This window comes from Vombatus ursinus, unplaced genomic scaffold (genome assembly GCF_900497805.2).
Source record: "Vombatus ursinus unplaced genomic scaffold, bare-nosed wombat genome assembly UNPS02004596.1, whole genome shotgun sequence".
Taxonomy (NCBI): Eukaryota; Metazoa; Chordata; class Mammalia; order Diprotodontia; family Vombatidae; genus Vombatus; species Vombatus ursinus.
The window spans coordinates 2,612,548-2,631,569 of NW_020944374.1; the positions used below are offsets into that span (position 1 = coordinate 2,612,548).

The 19,022-nt window shown below is 38.6% G+C and overlaps 1 protein-coding gene across 1 annotated transcript in view; it reads right to left on the bottom strand.

Moving 5' to 3' along the window:
- TENM1 (teneurin transmembrane protein 1) overlaps positions 1 to 19,022 on the bottom strand; it is a 540,368-nt gene that overhangs the window by 210,520 nt on the left and 310,826 nt on the right. Inside the window, exons 8-10 of the mRNA XM_027838584.1 lie at positions 15,567 to 15,668; positions 13,192 to 13,386; positions 9,834 to 10,034 (exon numbers count right to left, since the gene is read on the bottom strand). Of these exons, the coding sequence (XP_027694385.1) occupies positions 9,834 to 10,034; positions 13,192 to 13,386; positions 15,567 to 15,668 (498 nt within the window). The remainder of the gene's footprint in view (positions 1 to 9,833; positions 10,035 to 13,191; positions 13,387 to 15,566; positions 15,669 to 19,022) is intronic.

The following is a 19,022-nucleotide window of genomic DNA, read 5'->3' on the forward strand; positions in this document are numbered from 1 at the left end:
AATGTACAAAAATGCCTTTGACAATCAGATCTTATTTCATATTCCATTTAGTTGGCTGCTTCAGCAATCTTCTGATGTGCCCTGCTGTTACTAGTGCCTCTCCCCTTCTTCTACACAAACACTTCTACTTCTTGCTCTGAATAATCAACCCCATACCTTTATTGTTCCTGGAAAGGGCATGTCAGTTTGAAAAAAAAAAAAAAAATATATATATATATATGTTTCAATTGGCAAAAATCTGCCTTCTCTCCTCTCTCTCCCCTAATTGAGAATGAAAGAAAAACAAAGTCCCTGTTACAAACATGTACAGATAAGTAAAACACATTTCCACATCAGCCACATCCAAAAAAATACTTATCTCATTCTGCCCCCTGAGTCCTTTACCTCTCTATCAGGAGATGGGTAGCATGTTTCATCATTAGTCCTCTAGAATTATGGTTGGTCATTAAATTGATCAATGTTCCTAATTCTTTTAAAGTTTGTCTTTACCATATTGTTATCACTGTATAAATTGTTTTCCTGGTTCTGTTTATTTCCCTACATATCAGTTCATACATATCTTCCCAAGTTTCTCTGAAACCATCACCCTTCATTATTTCTTACAACACAATAGTATTCTATCACATTAATATAGCATAATTTGCTCAGCCCTTACCCACTTTAGAGACAGCTATTCTTATTCTTTGCAAACTGTCAAAAAGAACTATAAATATTTTTATAATTCCTCAGAATTTGATTTGCTTAAGACAAATCCCTTCCTCAACCTACTGTCCCTGCAATTTTCCCTTTTACTCTTTCCCTCATATTTTCCTCTTCAGTGAAATATATTTCTATACCAAAATGTACGTGTATTCTTTCCCTCACCTGACCAGTTCAGGTGAGAGTGAGGTTCAAGTGTCAGCTACTCCCTTCCACCCCTTCGCTACTTCTCTATTCAGACTTCTGCCTGCACACCCTGTTTATGTGAGATAACTTTCCCTAATCTTTTCACTTTCTACCTCCCTCTTATTTCTTGTCCCCTCTTTTTCTAAAGATCATCAAGACATAATAGAACCACTCCCATGACTTGTCTAATTAGACTTCCTCTATGACCCCTGCTGATGATAGGGTTCAGAGAAGAAACATGTCCCTACATTTGAATACAGTTATCCCTCCCACATCATGACTTTCTCCATCATGGTTTTGATATACCATGGGTACACATAAGAAATTAAATGGGAATTTTTTGGAGGTTTGGCAGAAGTCACAGATGACATGTGAAGGCTAGCAGATGACACAAAAAAAGTTTAGAAACTCAGTTCATAAAATATATGCATAGTTTTATATAATACCAACCTATTTTACCTTTTAATACCATAATAATTCAGATTTCTTCTATGGTATGATGGGAAGGCCAAAAAAATTTTATGTGGATTTTTCTAGATTGCGGGGGCACCCCTAACCCCTGTGATGCAGAAGATATAAGATATATGAGTTTATCTTTGTTTAGTTTCTTATGATTGTTCATTCTTGTTTACCTTTAAATATTTCTCTTGGATCCTGTATTTGAACTTGAAAGTTTCTCTGCAGCTCTGTTTTTTTTTAATCAGGAATGCCTGGGGGCAGCTAGGTGGCACAGTGTATAAAGCTCTGGTCTTGGAGTCAGGAGGACCTGAGTTCAAATCCGGCCTTAGACATTTGACACTTACTAGCTGTGTGACCTTGGGCAAGTCACTTAACCCTGATGGCCTCACCAAAAAAAAAAAAAAAAAGGAATGCTTGGAAGTCCTTTATTTCATTAAAGTCTATTTTCCCCCTGTAGAATTATACTCAGTTTTGCTGGGCTTCTGGGTAAGTAATTCTTGGATGCAGGCCCACATCCTTTGCCTTCTAGAATATGGTATTCTAAGTTTTCTGCTCCTTTATAGTTGTGGCTTTAAATCATGTATGATCCTGACTGGCTCCTTGGTACTTGAATTCTTTCTTTCTGGCTGCTTGTGACATTTTTCTTTAACCTGGCAGCTCTGGATTTTGGCTATGACATTCCTTGAGATTTTCAGTTTGGGATTTCTTTTAGGAGGTAACTGATAATTTTTTTTTCTATTTTCACTTTGCCTTTTGATTCTAAGAGATCTGGGCAGGTTTTTTTTTTGTGATTTCTTGAAATATAATGTCTAGGGTCTTTTTTTTTTTCTTGGTCATAGCATTCTGGTAGTCCAATGGTTGCTAAATTTTTTCTCCTTGATCTGTTTTCTAGGCCAGTTGTTATTTCTTTGAGATATCTTACATTGTCTACTATTTTTTTTAGTCTTTCTGACTTTGTTTAAATATTTCTTGTTGTCTCTTAGAGTCAGTGGCTTCTATTTGGTCCATTCGAATGTTCAGGAAGTTTGTTGCTTGGGTAAGGTTTTACACATCTTGTGCCAAGTTATTAATTCCATTTCCAATTATTTCCTCTATAACTCTTTTCTTTTCTAATTTTTTCTTTAAGTGTTCTCATTTAATTTATAAAATATTTTAACTTAAAAAAAAAAAACCTCTTGCTTCATCTCTTCCAGGAATTCTAGCTGAGTTTGTGCCCAAGCTATTGTTTTTTTTTTTTTTTGAGGTTTGTCTTGTAGATGTTTTGGAGTCATTTATTCTAGTTTTGTGTCTTGAGCATCCTTGTTATTATAATAGCTTTTTAATTCCTTTATTTGTTTACTTATTCCTCTAGCATACTTCATGGCTTTGGACTTGATGTTAGGGATAAGCTCTGTGCACTTCTGGAGGGAAAGTCTGGGCTGGTCTCATTGAGGCTTTCTTGGGGTATAGATTGCTGGGTTACTCCAGGATTTCAGGGACACCACTGCTTTAGAGCATGCCATTCCAGGTAAGCACATGCATGGAAGCTTGGCTGAACCTACTTCTGGGCATATGTAATGGAAGGGTTATCCTATGCCTCCCCACCCCAGAACATGAGCATATATCCTCTGACCACTTACTGTTGGCCATGATAACTGGGGAATTCATGGTTTATAGTGACAATAAGTCTTTTAATTGGCTACTGAACTGGAACTCCATGGATATACTAAGGGGGAAATCTTCATCCCTTGGGTTCCTCTTTCCGCAAGTTTCAAAGGGCAAGTCCAACTCTCTGAGCTATACAGATGGTTTGGTGGGGGTATACTTCCCTACCTGGCAACAAGTCATGAACTCATTCCTGGGGCTTCCTCCCTTTTGTAACTTCTTTCCTTTAGTATAGGGTCTCGTTCAAAAGCAGCTGGTTCTGTACTTTTCTGGGGTGCTATAGCAGCAGGGTAGCAGCTAGATAAACAATTTCAGAGGCAAGAGCAGCAGAAGCTGATGGACCAAAGAAGAAAGAGTTGCCCCAAAAGAGGGTCTACTTGGTTTTAATCAGTCTGTGTTAAGTGGAGGTGAAATGTAAAGTGCCCAATTAGCAGCTCTAGCAAAGGAACTGCTTATAGATATACCATTGAAGCTGGAACATTAGTTACTGTTTCAACCAATTGTATTAGTGATAAATTACCAAATGCTGCTCTAATCATTCAAAGACATTCCCTTTTTGTGTGTGAGAATAAAACGTGTTCCAGAGCTGATTCATGTTTATACTCTGAGTACCTTTTTTTATATCCTGCCTCCCCCAGTCACTTGATGGGGAGAATCCATAAACCAGAGCCCAAAATAGAGGTGTCCTTAGAGTAGCAAGAGTGGGATCGTGAGCGACTAATTATGAGAAAAATGAACCTGAGTTTTCCCATCTGTCAAATGAGGGTAGTTGAATTTGATTATCTTTAAAATTAAATGCAGCTTTAAAACAGTAGGATTCTGAACCTGGAAGATCACCAGTCACTAAAGAAGGGAACTGTAAAATTCAAAACTGGACAATTCAAAACTCAGAGGTCATTTAGTCTCTAAGCCCTTTATCGTACAGATAGGGAATCTGAGTTTCAGAAAAGGGAAGTGACATGTTTGAGACCACGTACTAGCAAATTCAGCACCAGCACTCAAATCCCAGTCCAATACTAAGTACAGGAACATTTTATTTTTCTCTACCCCACAAATATCCAAAGACATTTTGGTTCACTGTTTAAATCATGATGCCTAAAAGAGTTCTCAGTAACAGGTTGTGCACTTTTATCATACTCTTCCATGCTCAACCATAGATATTTTTCTTGCCATGCAAACGGCACCCTATTGATTGCAATCTTTCTCCCCATTTGGAAAACACCTGAAAAGCTTTCATGTATTACAAAAGCCAGGCAGCTGGAGTGGCAGCTGAAAAGCAGTAACCTCTTAATTCCAACTTATCAAATTGTCACCAAGTGGAACACATTTTTGCTCTCACTGCGAATGATAGGATAAGCCCCATGATTTGAACTGTGTGGGAAAGAAAAACAAAAGTTCAGCTTTAAAACCAACTAGTATTTGATGTGCAATATACTACCTGACTGTCGTTACCATGCATATAGCCCCATGGCCAACAGATGATACATCCCCTCATGCTGAGAGAAGTTTTTTGCAAAAGGGGATTTTTGGCGGCAGCTAGGTGGCGCACCTAGCTGCGATAGAGCACCAGCTCTGATGTCAGGAGGACCCGAGTTCAAATTTGGCCTCAGACACATAACACTCATCAGCTGTGTGACTCTAGGCAAGTCACTTAACCCCAATTGCCTCACCAAAAAAAAAGGGGGGATTTTTTTTCATTTGTCTGAGGTTCTGTTCTCACTCAAGACCCAAGAGAAATCTGATGGCGACAAACTATCTGAGAGGAGAATATACTGCAAATAACCAATTAAAATAGAGTGATAGTCCACTTCACCTTCATTGCCAATTTTGGTAATTACTTTTGCAAATTTGGTTTGGCAAAACTTTCTAAAGTTTGCTTTTTTTTGCTATATTCTAACTTTCTGTAATCAGCTTCATCACCTGAGTTAAAAGCTTTAACCACACTATAGTTGTAGCAATCATTTTCCATGTAGGATTTGGACGTATTAAATCAAGCAAATCAGAAATGACCCATGGCTCATCCTTTAAGGTGCAAGTAGTGAAAGAGCAATTCCCTCCTAAGGGATGTGATTACATGCTGACATAATTTGGGCACTGAGGCAAAGAAGCTGAAGCCACCATAAGTGTACTTTAAAGGTACGGCTTGCCTCTATGTATGAAAAAAGTAAATGATGCAAAATCTTAGCATGTGCCATATACTGTATGCCTATTGGTTGATACATGAAACTTTCTGCTAAAGTTTCAAGACTTTTTTTTAGTATTATATGTGCATTTGTTCAGTGCTTTTAATAACCCTAGAACAAATCTCCATGTTTTAATACCAGTATTCTATCGATGATAATATATGACTGTAAGTCATGGAATAGCACAATCTCCAAAGAATTCAAATTAGAAGTCACCCAAAAGGCAATGGATACATGCATGGTTTGTGTGCAAGTCATGCAAAAGATACCAAAGAGATTTATGAATAAGAGCATACCTGTCCTGTAGCAAGAACAATGGATAACTTATGAACAACCTAGATGATCCATTGGTATCCACTCAGTGTCAATTAATCTTTTACCCCCTCCTCTTTAATGTTTTTTTCTAACTAAATTTTTAATATCACTTTTCAAATTTTCAGTTCCAAATTATCCTCTTCCATTCTTTCCCTGCCCCCCCAACTTACAAGTATAATGACCAAGGTTAGCCTTGGAAAAGAGATGAACAAATGCACCTTCCTTCTTTGGAGACATAGGGCTTGATGAACGTGTAATATTGCATTTATTATCAGACATGGTAGATGCATTGGTTCCTTTTGGTAAACAGCTCTTTCCCTTTTTCTTTTTTATTCTTTGTTACAAGGGATAGTTCTCCAGGTAGGAAAAGGGTAAAGGATATAATTAGAATTGAAGGTGGTACAAAAACAAAAGATATCAATGCTTTTTTAAAAAATTGAGATGCTATCTCAGAGAATCATAGAATTCTAGAATCTCTAAGTTGAAAGGGATTTCAGAGGCCATCTTGCCCAACCTTTCCCTGTACAGGAATCTCTTCTAGAACATCTAAGCTTGAAGGTGTCCAATGATGGGGAACTAGCTACCTTTGAAAGCAGTCTATTCTACTCTTGGAGAGATCTGTTCAAATGTGAAATTCCTGAAGGCAGAGCAGGTTTTATTTATTTGTATTCTCAGTGTCTTACACAGAGCAATTAGTTAATAAATATTTTCTGAATTCAATTGGGCAGATTCCCTGTGCCAAAAGTTGCCTCTTTACAACACATATTGCTCCTAGTTCTGGCCTCTGGAACCAAGCAGAATGGATCTAAATTCCTCTTTCACATGGCAGCCCTTCTAATGTTTGAAGACAGTTACAGTGTGTTCCCCAAGTCTTCTTTTCTTCAGTTTAAATCTAGACATGCACAGGCCAGAATCATTTGAACAGCATGTCCAAAGCATATTCTGGAAAATAATCTATAACTTCCAATTTCAGGTTCTCAATCTAGTTATATCAGTTACCACTCTTTTCTTCAATATGCTCAATTCTAGCAGTTGTGTACATGTCAGAGGAATGTTTCTTTGAATGACTTGAGGGATACTGAAATACTTGTCCACATAGCATCTGAATTACACTTAGTACTAGGCTTCTTTATCAAATTGCAATGGGTGACCCTGCTGTTATTGCTTTGTGTGAAGGAAAAACAATAAAGTGCAAGCACTGACCATTGTAAATGGCCTAATCAATTTCTGAAAACTCCAGGAAAGAGAGCTGTGTATGATAGACATGGAGAGCCAAATGAAAACTTTTAGATTGTTGGCACACTCAATAATAGGAAAACTAATGATGGTTTCCCCCCTCATGTGGCCCTATCAAGGAAATAGTTTCCATGGCAATAATAGAACCTCCTCTTCTAATTATCTGCTTTATTAGTGGATGCATATCATCTTCCATTAGGGAACACTTGCAAAACTTAATGAGACATTGTCATAATAAAGATATATCTATAAAACGAGATTTCAAAGCTGGTAAAGACAAAACAAAAAGGTCTGATATCACTGAATGTCACAAAGGATGCCTGTAGAATGAGAACACAAATACTGAATATTAATACTATTTCACCAGAAATGATATGGAGTTAAAGTTATAGAGCCTACAGGCAATTCCAAATCACTGTCAGTGGAGCAATATATTTAATCAGAGATCTTGGAGCTGCAAAAGACTCCAAGAGATCATGTGCTCCCTATGTCTAGCCAAGTTACAGAGAGATATGTGACTCCCAGTAAGGCTTAGTGATTTACTCAAAGTCACTGTACTGTGAAGCAATATATTGGAGCCTCAGTGGAATGTCTTAAAGGTATGACAGTCTTACAATGAGTTCTTTTTGGCATGGAGATAAGCTCCATGTTGGTGGTACCTTTGCAAAACTCAACTCTAAAGAAAATGACATTTACACAAGGCTTGGTATAGTTATTAGGCCAATGGGGTTTTGTAGATCTCCTTAACTCATTAATATGCACAAAGTGTCATAGAACTGGGGAGAGGAGAGAGGTTTTTTTTCCAATCCATATGACTATTTAACTTCTATTAATAACAAAGACAGTTATTTGTACATATCAATAAGATGAATTGATCCAAAAAAAGTTTTAAGAGGATAAGGGTTCAGAAACTATAGATGGTAAGAGACCTTGGGCAAGTCTATTATATTAACCTCTCCATGTCTCAGTTTCCTCAGCTTCTGAATGAGGGTTAGCTTTGATCATGATAATAATACTAATTCAAGATTTTTAAAAATACTTTAGACTGATATGATACTTCAGAGGTTATGAAAATGATTTATCAGAATTCAGTGAAATTGGCAGTACAAGTATTCTATCCCTATTTTTCTAGATAAGAAAGGTGATCTTTTTGCTTCCTTCCATTTCTAAAATGCAATGATTCTTCCTTCTTCTTCAGAGATTTAAGTAACATACACCTAATCTAGGAGAAGAGTAAGTGGCCAATCACATCACCACTGCTCTCGATAAAAAGTTGGAAGGAAATGCATGTTATAGAGGTTCTTGAGTTGGTTCTATAATGTATCCAAAAGCACCATTTCTAAGTTGGTTATCTCACATATGTACGTTTGTGATAAGAATTTGCAAAAAAGTCTACCTGGAAGATAATTGTCAATATCTGTTGCACAGGAAAAGGAGGTGGAAAATTCTTAAAAAGGCCCTCCAAAATCAATCAATTTATGTTTGCTTTGAATACATGGTGATTTCAATGGAAAGGTGGCCATAGGAAAATATGATGAAAAAAATTAGAAATTACAGCATAGGACTATGAAATAAGCAAGGCCAAAAGCTTGTAGACTATACAGAAGAGCCATGCTTATATACCAGGAGTACTTTCTTCAAGAAATTGTGAAGACACGTGAACAAGGAATAACAAAAAGAGAAATGGATTACATTTTAAAAGGCAGGAAATTAATGGCAATTAAGGGAGTCACATTCAAATCTGTTGTCAAGGTACAGCCAAATCATTGACTTGTTAGAGTAAAGATCAAAATCAACAGCAATATAAAAGAATCAGTGTGGGAGGACACAGGATGTACAATTGTGCCAACATGATCTTTACTCATTTAAATTAGATGAGAAAGGGATAAAAGAGGGGATATCTACACTGACTATGACCATTTCCTACAGAATTTTAATGCATAAAAACCAACTGCCACAATGTGGAGACCAAAAGAGCCTATATATCAATTCATCCATCACCTACTCCACCTCCTCGCCAAACAGAAGATCCAGTGCTTCTGAGATATGACAACTAAGGCCAATATTGGTTTCAAGTATAAAATTATTTACAGCATCTTACAACAGAAGACGATAGAAGGTTATAAAAAGTATCCCCTCATAAAACTACAAAAAATAGTAGAGGGAAAATCAAGTTTATGGAAAGCTTGGGAAGACATCCAACTAAACTTGGTCATCCTATGGATATTTAAAGATGGAATTATAAAGAGAATAAACAAACCAAAATGAAAAAGGGTTTTAAAGATCTCGATAAACTCTTTTCTTTATCAATCAGAAAGTAGCCACAATATTTGAACTCTAACATCAAGTTCCCAGTGTGTCGCATGACCAAGTAGAAATGGTCCCAAAGAAAACAGTTGAGAAGAACATTTGAACTATACAAAGTAAACTCAGAGGAAGAACACGCTGGAGTTCACACAATTTGGAATTCTTGCAGTATCTGAAAAGAGGGGAGGGTTTCCCAATTGCTTGAGGGAGAAAAAAAAAACTTCACAGATCTTGTTATTAACAAAACCAGAGGTTCTTGAAAATCTAAATATATACTCATATGTCTGTTTTCCCATCTCTAAGAAATCTTTCTGAGAATAAACTATATGCCTTTTGAGGGTATCCTTCATGAAGGCAGGAGAAAGGGACAAGAAGGCTCTGATAAATACTCTCCAGGAGACAAGTCATTGAAAGATGCTGCAGAAAATACAAGATCCCACTCCGTTATATGTTAGCTATTAACAAGGTCCCTCCTCTGCATATGTAAGAATCTTGCAAGATTCCTTGAAGGAAATAACAAGAGTAGAGACCTATTTGGTGACCCCTTGATTATTAGTACCTGCTCAGAGGTGTTAGCTGAAGCCATGGGAAATGACTAAGATCTCTCAGAGAGAATCCAGCAGAGAAGAGAGTACAGAATCTCATTAATGTAAGCTCTCACATAAAATACAGTCACTAGCAATATCATAAAACCTAATGTAATAAGACGCCAGTCCTCCTACCACCTTCATTTGGAGAAATCCCTGCCTTACAGAACAATTAGACCTGGAAGTTGTGGGGTATGGGAAAAGAATGAAAATGTACCTGTGGAACAGTCAGACCCTGTCCACTTGGGTTCACAGCTGCAGACTCCAGCATCCAAAAGGAAAGTTCCATGTCCTGAACACTGCTCTTGACATACAGGAAGAGGAGTTTCACAGTTGACTCCTCCCCAGCCGGTGGAGCAGTGACATTCTCCTTTGACACAGATGCCATGGCTGGAACACATTGGATCCAGGCAGTCCTCTGAAGGACACAAGAGAAAGGGAAAAGAAGAGCAGCTGTGGCCAGTATAGCTAAGGAAAATTAAATCGACACACCCACATTGATTTGCTAATATTATAACAAGAATGTTGTTTTAATTAGGCAATACAATGATTCATGCAAACACTGTGTTCAAATCAGTCACATTATTAGCACTTATAAAAATATGTTAGAGTATCATAAAGGTTACAACCTAAATGGAGAAGAGGAGGAAACCACACATATGCTGTGAGAAATTGTGAAGAGTTGTGGAACATCTGTTACCCGTGCACAAACGGGTGGGTGTAACAGTGTCACTTTTCAATGTGAATTCCCCAGTTTTACACGTAGAGCCTAAGGGCGTCTGAGAAATCATTGCCTTAACCTTTCTTAAACTAGAATCATAGCTCCCAGAAGGAAGTGAAAAAGGCGTCTGTTTGACATGTGTAGATGTGTATAAAAAAAAAAATTATGACTACTCAGTAGTGGCTGAGATAGCTTTGTTCTTACACGAATGTGCACAACTGCAGTGGTTCCGTTAAAAACTCATTTCCTCTTTAGGAAACTCTCGCCCACTCCTGCATTCCCAAACTCAAACCTCTTCCATTTCATGGTAGTGTTACCTGTATGAGGGCACAGTGTTTTCGTCGTCTCAGCGCACATCACAGGCACAAATTCCATTTGCTCCAGGTCCTCCAAGCCTTTGGGATTTTGTGGCACCTTCTACTACATACGTGCATCTCTTTTAGCTGGGAAGTTCCCATGCTTGCCTTGGGGATATAAATTGCTTTGTGCTTTGATTATGGGTTACCATTACATATAGAAAGGAAAGGGTGCTTTCCACCTTTCTCATTTAATATTGCTAATCTAACCCACTATCTAGATAGCCTATATCTGGAGGGATCGTTTTTCCAGACGACAATGAATTTGAACATTTGCTGCTCAATTCTCCTTATGACTAGTGGAAGGGATGTGCATGGCACCTGGTCAAGGTCAGTGCAGTTGGGTGCTATCTGTGGTTATGGAGTACAACAAATCTAACTGGCCTACTTAGGTACTCAAACCCTGGCCCTAGTTAGCTTCATAAACATCATGCTCTCTCTCTCTCCTCTCTCTCTCTCTCTCTCACTGAGCTAATCAGGAAATAACTTCCAGGGGCCACACCTGATTTGTATTCTGTAATTTAACAGTCACAACAACTTAGGGGCTGAAAGCTCAGCTCTATTAGAGGTGGCCATGACTATTACTCAACAGGAATCATTTGGCCCATTAATCTGCAACATATAATATGGCTATGAACTCTCGTCTCATCTGGGCAATTCTGTACTCACAAGATGCAAAATTGTATGAAAGAAACTTTGAATTAGTGACAAGTCTGACCTAGAGGATATTCTAAAAGAGAAAAACAATTTTATTGCTTTCAAGTACACACAAGAACTTGAACTTAGCTAATATATTGTTTTGCCTAGCAGAGATCCTTACGGGACCTGCTTTAATCAATAGATGTGATTGATATAGTTGGTGTGAAAGCTAGCATGAACGATACTTACACGTGTTTGTATTGTGTTTCAAAATTTTGTAACCTTGACTCTGTGAAATGCTCCTCCTGTAATCTTGCCTATACCATTTATTTTCTTACCAAACTCTTATTTTGTGTAGATGTTGAAACAGTAGACTGGAGCCTAGCCCCTGGTTCAGATGATACGAAGTTCCAAATTGATGAGGCTTTACTGAAATATATACTTAAATATATCCTCTCATGGTGTCATCATAGAAATCCCAACTCCATTTTGGGACATACACATGGATGGATGTGCATCCGTGTGCATGTAGTACCTGAATCAGACTTTTAAATGAATGAATCTGTCTGTATCACAAGCAAATTTTACAGGATCCTCAATTAAATGCTGGAGGAGTCCCTTCAGAGGTCTTCTAGTCCAACACTCTGATTCTGTAGATGAGGAAAATGAGTAGCCTGCCCAGAGTCACACAGGTAACAAGTGCCAGGGCCAGGATTTCAGCTCGGGCAGGGATGTGACCTGGGGGCTTCTGAGCCCAAATACAGGGCTCTTTTCAGGCTCTTCCTCAGCCACACTGCTTCCTTTCCTAAGTCCATTGCTATAGGGCAGATACTATCTCCATGTCCCAATTCTACCACTGTTAATGGCCAGTGAGTGGCTAAGTCTTCCTTGCTCCTGGAGGGGAATGTGATTAAACACCTTTCTGCTGTGTTATAGTCTTAATGAGATCTCTTCAAAAAGCAATTATAGCACATTTTAGGCGGCCTTTTTTCTGAACTACAGTTGTGATGAGACAATCTCCCATGGCCATGATTTAATATTATTTCTGAAATTGGTCATTTCTGAGAAACATGGCATGGAAAAAGGTCCAATTACTTGTAAACACATTATTTTCTAGTGTGTTTTCCTTAAATGACAAAATAACTGAAATTTCAAAATGTCTTTTTAAAAGAAAGATCCTATTGGGCAAACTATAGCCTAGAGGTTTTGCCTTGATGTTTCCAAAGAGGTAAACTTGAGTCTACAGACGTGGAGGTCAATCTGTAGCACAAGGTATGTAAAAATCATCCTGCGTTCCTCCTTAAAAACACTCTGTGCACAGATCCAGAATCGGCCATGCTCTGATTTAGATCCCAATATCTTTTTTTGAGGGGTGCATACAGACCTTCGATTTCACCATTTTAGGAAACTCCCTTCACTCATGTAGACTAGCTACTACTGTGTAATCTGGTGAATTACAGCACTGCCCATAAGAGGCCTCCAAACTGAAATGACTCGTCTAGGGTCATACATGTAAGTAGTGGGTGATATGGCAGAGCCCCTACACTAGGCTTTGCTTTACTCTATAGAAATATGTGTGATAATGTGGTCTGTGACAGTAAAACATCATTTAAAGTAAGAAGAATATTGAAAATGGGAAGGGGGAGGTCAGTATAAATTGCTAAGGAGCTATATACAATATGTGCTCTGCTTTATAAGTCAGATTAAAGAATGGAAGTCAGAAAGGAGAATAAGGTTTTCCTCCTCCCCCTCCCCCCAATAATCCTCAGAGACATTTGTCCATTTATGGCTCACAAAACTAACTAAGGCCTTCAGGAAAGGTATGAAATTGAAGCAAGAGAACAAGAGAGGGCCCTGACCTTCTTCGCAGACTTCGCCTTTGTATCCTGGCATGCAGATGCAAACTCCCATGATGCAGGTGCCATGACCAAAGCAGGTTGGGTCAATGCATTGCTCCTCAGGAACGTCACACTCTGGCCCTTTCCATCCATTCTGACAGACACAGTGTCCTTTCTCATACTCTCCATTTCCACCACATAGCACAGGGCATGAATCTGAAGGTTAGCAAATGGACTTGTGATGTTCTTGTAAGGCTTTCAAGTTCTCCAAAGAGCAAATTAATATTGATTCTAGTATAATATTTCAGGCAAAAAAATTGGTCCTATTTATGGCTTACATTTCCTTAAATAGAAGCATGTTGATGATTACAAATACTGTAGTCATTTCCTTTTAGGAGGAATTGCATTGGGCATTTAGGTTGCAAAGAAATCTCCCTAATCTTAACTTTTAGCTCTCTCCTATATATTAATAATTTTGAAACAATTTTCTTTTTTCCTGGATTAGTTTATTACATAAATTCTAATCTTTCTCCCTGCTTCCACTACAAGTGAGTCTTGCTTTCAAACAACTTGATAATACAAAAACTTAAATTCACAACATAAAAAGTTTACATCATAAGTTATTTAGATGGTTGATCCATAATATCTTTCAGTTTACAAAATGCTCTTCTATATTATCTCCGCAATATACTACTACTAGTTTACATTTTTATAGCACTTTAAAGTCTACCAAGTGCTATACATATATTAGGCATTTGAACTATTCTAAACAATCTTTCCTGTCAGGTAGGAGCCATTATCTCCATTTTTTACAAATAAGGATACTGAGGCTCAAGAATGTCAGGTAACTTGCCCTGGGTCACTAAGCTACTAAGTGTCTAAGGCAGAATTTGAACCTAGCTCTTCCTAATTTCAAATCCAACTAAACTTAGTCAGGTGTGATTTCCTCATCTGTAAAATGGGAATAATAACAGCACCAACTTCATAGAGTTGTTGTGGAGATCAAAAGAAATAACATATGAAAAGTACTTTGCATACCTTAAAGTATTATGTAAATGGTAGCTATTATTGTTATTGATTATGCCTCCACCTACTCCTGTAACAAGCTAAGTATATTTATAGATTATTAATTAGTTGACCAAAAAGTACTGAGTTGGGCATAGATGGGGGAGAGGGAAGAAGAGGTAGAAATCCAAAGCTGAAGGGTTAGATGCCATACGTGACTTAATTAGGATACCCTAAATGTCAAGAGAAAGAATCCTGAAAATAATGCAGTATGCCCGAAAAAAAACCTGTTTCTGATTTACGTACAATTTTTCAAAAGTACATTTACAACTAGCCTTAGGCCAAAATACAAAGTAGGTGAAATTTGTCTTCATTGTCTTCAGCATCCCCTTTCTGAGCCCTTCCACTGCCTCCCTCCCAAGCATCCTGATTCATTTGACAACTTCCCCAACCCTGCTCCCATCTTCTCCTCCTCTATCAAAATCTGCTCTGCAGAAAATAGCTCATTAATTCATTGATACTAAGGTATAGAGCCTTATATGTAAGATTCCAGATCTGAATTTGGAAGGGACCCCGGAGGTCATCTACTCTTCCCCCCTTTATTTTATTGATAAACAAACTGAGGCACAGAACCATTAAGTGACTTGTCCACAGTTACACAATTAGGAAATGGCTGTGCAAGGACTGGAGTGCAGCATTTTATCCACTATTCCATACTGCCTTCTGGGAAAATGAATGACAGGTTGTCACTTTCAGGGACATTGGCCTTTTGGTGGAAATGAAGCCCTTGTCTCACTTAAACCAGTAGGTCCCCAACCAAGGGCTCCCCAATAGGACAATCATGACAGACTGCCAAGGTTGAATGAGGGCTAACTGCTGTGAGTGTGTTGCTCTAATCTTAAGGAGAATGCCAGCAAAATATGAGAGAAGGGGTGTGGTGGCGGTAGCCATTATGCTTCCACCTCAACAGCTACCTTTCAGGATTGTTGGGAGGAGCAAAAGAGATACTGTCTGTAAAGCACTTAGCACAGTGCCTCGCACATAGTAGGTGCTTAATAAAGGCTTATTCTCTTCCTTTCCCCTTTCCTTCTTGTGTTCTGTTTCAAGGAATCAGGAGAGGAGCTGAGGAGTTTCCCTTCATCAGCCCCTACTCAAAGGGTTGGAGATCCCTGGTTTACTACAAAGGTCATTAAGCTCCAACTGTGAAATTTCAGGTGTCAGCAGGCTGGGTGGTGAAAGGGGGCAGTCTATCTATAAGCAGCCAGCTCCTTATAAAGCCTCCTTGTAAGGCCAGCCCTGAGCATATTTATTGTATAAATTAGTTATGTTTGCATTCTCCAATAATGTTTATTTCTTCACAGTCCAACAGAACACAGTGTAGCATTCCTTACCTTTTGCACAGTCAGGGCCAAGGAATCCTGGGAAACAGTGACAATGGCCAGAGATACACTCCCCATTTCCATTGCAGTTTGTAGAGCAGTCATCCATTATTTCTGTATAGAGACAGAACAACAAACCTGAGGACCCTTCTATGATGTGTTCAGTAATTGCATATTTTTCTTTTCTTTTTCTTTTTTGTTTTTTAGGCAATTGGGGTTAAGTGACTCGCCCAGGGTCACACAGCTAGTAAGTGTCAAGTGTTTGGTCTGAGGCTGGATTTGAACTCAGGTCCTCCTGACTTCAGGGCCAGTGCTCTATCCACTGCGCCAACTAGCTGCCCCAATTGCATATTTTTCAATTCATGTCCAGCGTATAGTATGCATGAATACAGGCTTGCCCCTCCCCCCCCCCCAGGCCTTCTGTGATTTGATCTCTCATAGGACACTAGAGCTGGGAGGGACTTCAGAGGCCATCTAGTGCAACCCCCTCATCATACAGTGGAGGAACCTGATGCCCAAGGAAGGGAAAGGCATCAGCTCAAGGTCACCCAGGCAGGAAGTGGCCAATTTATGTTGTAGGTCCTCTGACTCCAAATCCAGCATTCCTACCACTACTCCATGCCCTCTTCAGGAAAGACAAGACATCTCCCCAAAACAAAATAGGTTCAAAGATGGATCCTAAAAACATGGATTCTTTTGTCTATTTTCACTTTCAGGTAAAGGAAAATAAAGTTGCTTTTCAAGTAAGTTAGAATAGGTTATTTTATTCTGACTTTAAATATCACAGCTAGTATTCCAACGTCGTGAATAAGTGACTTTTAAAAGTGAAGGCTTTTAAAGTAAGTGTTCATGTTAAATTCACCACCGCTAAAACCATTAGAACTGAAGTATTTTGTTGGGAAATGTCCTCATTACTGTAAATGCTCATTCATGCTATGCCACTAATTTCTTTTAAATCAGTTCATTGAGAAACAGGTTTTTGTGGAGTTGAGTTCTGTCAGACACAAGATGCACAGTGCAGGAAATTCCATTGTATCATGTAAGTAATCTGAATGTTGATGGACAAAGTTCCATTTAAAAGCACAAAAAAATTCAGTTCAATTCTACATTTATTAAATGCCTACTATGTTCAGAACACTGAACACATGACCAGGGATAGAAATTCTAGAAAGGGCCTGTGATTTCATCAGGGTACGGAACTCCTCAACTATAATTTAGTATGTAGGTCCCAAGAAAGTACATGAGGCAGAGAGGGTTAAGGAAGTTGCTCAGGGTCACATATCTGGTATTCGAGAGGTGGGATATGAATTCAGGTCTGACTTTTCAGCCCAATACTCTTCACGATGGCACACTGCCACCCACACAAAGATAAAATAAGGCACAAAACTTGCCCTCAAGGAGTTTACAGTCAAACAGAGACATAAGGCATGTACACAAGTAACTACGATACAAGGACGAGTGAGAGAGAAGTTCTCTGTGTCTCAGCAGTCATCCCATCTCATATTTTGTTTCTGGAAATGGCTCCAATGAAGTCTATGGTTGACAGTTGAACTTTTATGTAACAACATCAGAATTGGCTAATACTGTTAGAACACTAGACTTACAATCAGTAAGATCTGAGTTCAAATCCTGATTCTGATACTTATTGGTTGGTAAGTCACTTAACTTCTCTCAGCCTTAGTTTCCTCATCCATAAAATAGGGACAACAACAGCACTGCCATCACAAGGTTGTTGAGAGAATCCAATAAGAGAAAACATGTAAAAATCCTCTGTAAACCTTAAGTACTATATAAAAGTTAGCTATTATTATTCGTTTTTTTGCAGGTCATATTCTTTTCTTTCCACTTTCCTAGAAACTTTCTCCACCTTCAGCCCAGTCAAAAGATTTTGAGTAATGACTGGCCAATTTAAAACACCACTTATGGAAAGTTTTAGGTCTCTGGCTCATCTGAAAGTTCGCTTAAGTTCTTGTCTAATTTGAGCTACTGTTTTAATGTTTCTAAGGTGGCACTTTCAATTTCTCTAACAACCCTAATCTTACCATCTAAGACACTGGTCCTGAGCACTTTCAAAGTCAATCCAGTCAAAGCCGGAGACTTTACTCTCTGTCTAGGATAGGGTAGTCAAGAAGGGACAATGAGGGGCTGGAAGCTGGGGCTCTGGCCTTGGGCTGGGGGAGGGCAAGAAAAAGAAGTAGATGGCTTTCTTGGTGACCACAGCAGTCAGTAAGAATGGAAAGGAATAACTAAACTGTGAGGTGGAGACAAAGTACTTATCCTCCCAACCCCTACAGGAATGCATGCACACAGATTTTCCTTTGCATGTTTATGATTGTGCTTTCTGACCCAGGCATCGGATAATTGGCTTGGATAACAGTCACATGACACTCAGTGAAGTACATCTGCATTGGCAGGAATGCAATTCATGGCAAAGAGCCAACAACTGTAAAAGTCATTAAAATTAGTTATTTTGGGAAGACCATTATTTTTCTTAAGAGGTAGTCACAAAAAGGCAGAAAAACTGTCTTTTGGCAAAGGGATACTGAATTTTTTTCTGTCACAGATGGAATAGCAATTTCTTGCTATAATTCCTCCTCACATCTCTGAGCTATAAAACTGTGTCTTATACCAAGTGGTAGTGACAGTTCTCATATCCACATTTAAATTTTGCTAATATGGATGTTTAATAGGAGTACAGAAAGGACAGTTTCAAGAGTAAATATAGTTTAATTTCACCTGAGCCCTTACTGACAATTTTATGGGAGTGGCCTTATATGGATGTGGTTATTCTGGGGGAAAATGTTAATAAATTTTGCTTTCAAAATTAATAAAAATCTCTACATTTTATTGACTTATTTCAGAGTTGTCTCTGGACTCTCAATGGTGAACAGAGCACTAGCAATGCAAACAAGAAGAGAAACCAATATGAAATGCACTGGAAGCTGCCACTTGCACTAGGCATCAAAGAAGCACTGGTAGTGTCTGGATGCTCCGGGGAATCCACACAGAGTGGCTGATTAAAAATGCTGTTGTTTCCTTTTTCTCTTATCCTAGAGCAGCCTTCTGCTTCCAGCTTTTCTCATTTTAATTCAGGATTATTTCCTAAAATCAAGAAATCTGACTTTTAAGGTTTAAATAACATCTGGGTCAGGCATGGGAAAATAATGTTTACTGGTATCACCATATACATTGATAGGATTTCCTCCTGGCAGTAGACTTTCTGGCTATAGAAATGTGAATGATAGGGGAAGAAAGGAGAGAAAGAAGGAGAGAGAGAAGAAAGAAAGAGGGGATGGAGAAGAAAAGAGAGAAGAGAAAGAGAGAGGAGAGAGAGAAAAGAAGAGATAGAGAGGGAGGAAGGGAGAGACAGAGAAAGAGGGGAAGAGAGGGTGGGAAGGAGGGAAGAGGGGGAGAGGGAGAGAGAAAAGGGAGAGAGGGAGAGAGAGAGAGAGAGAGAGAGAGAGAGAG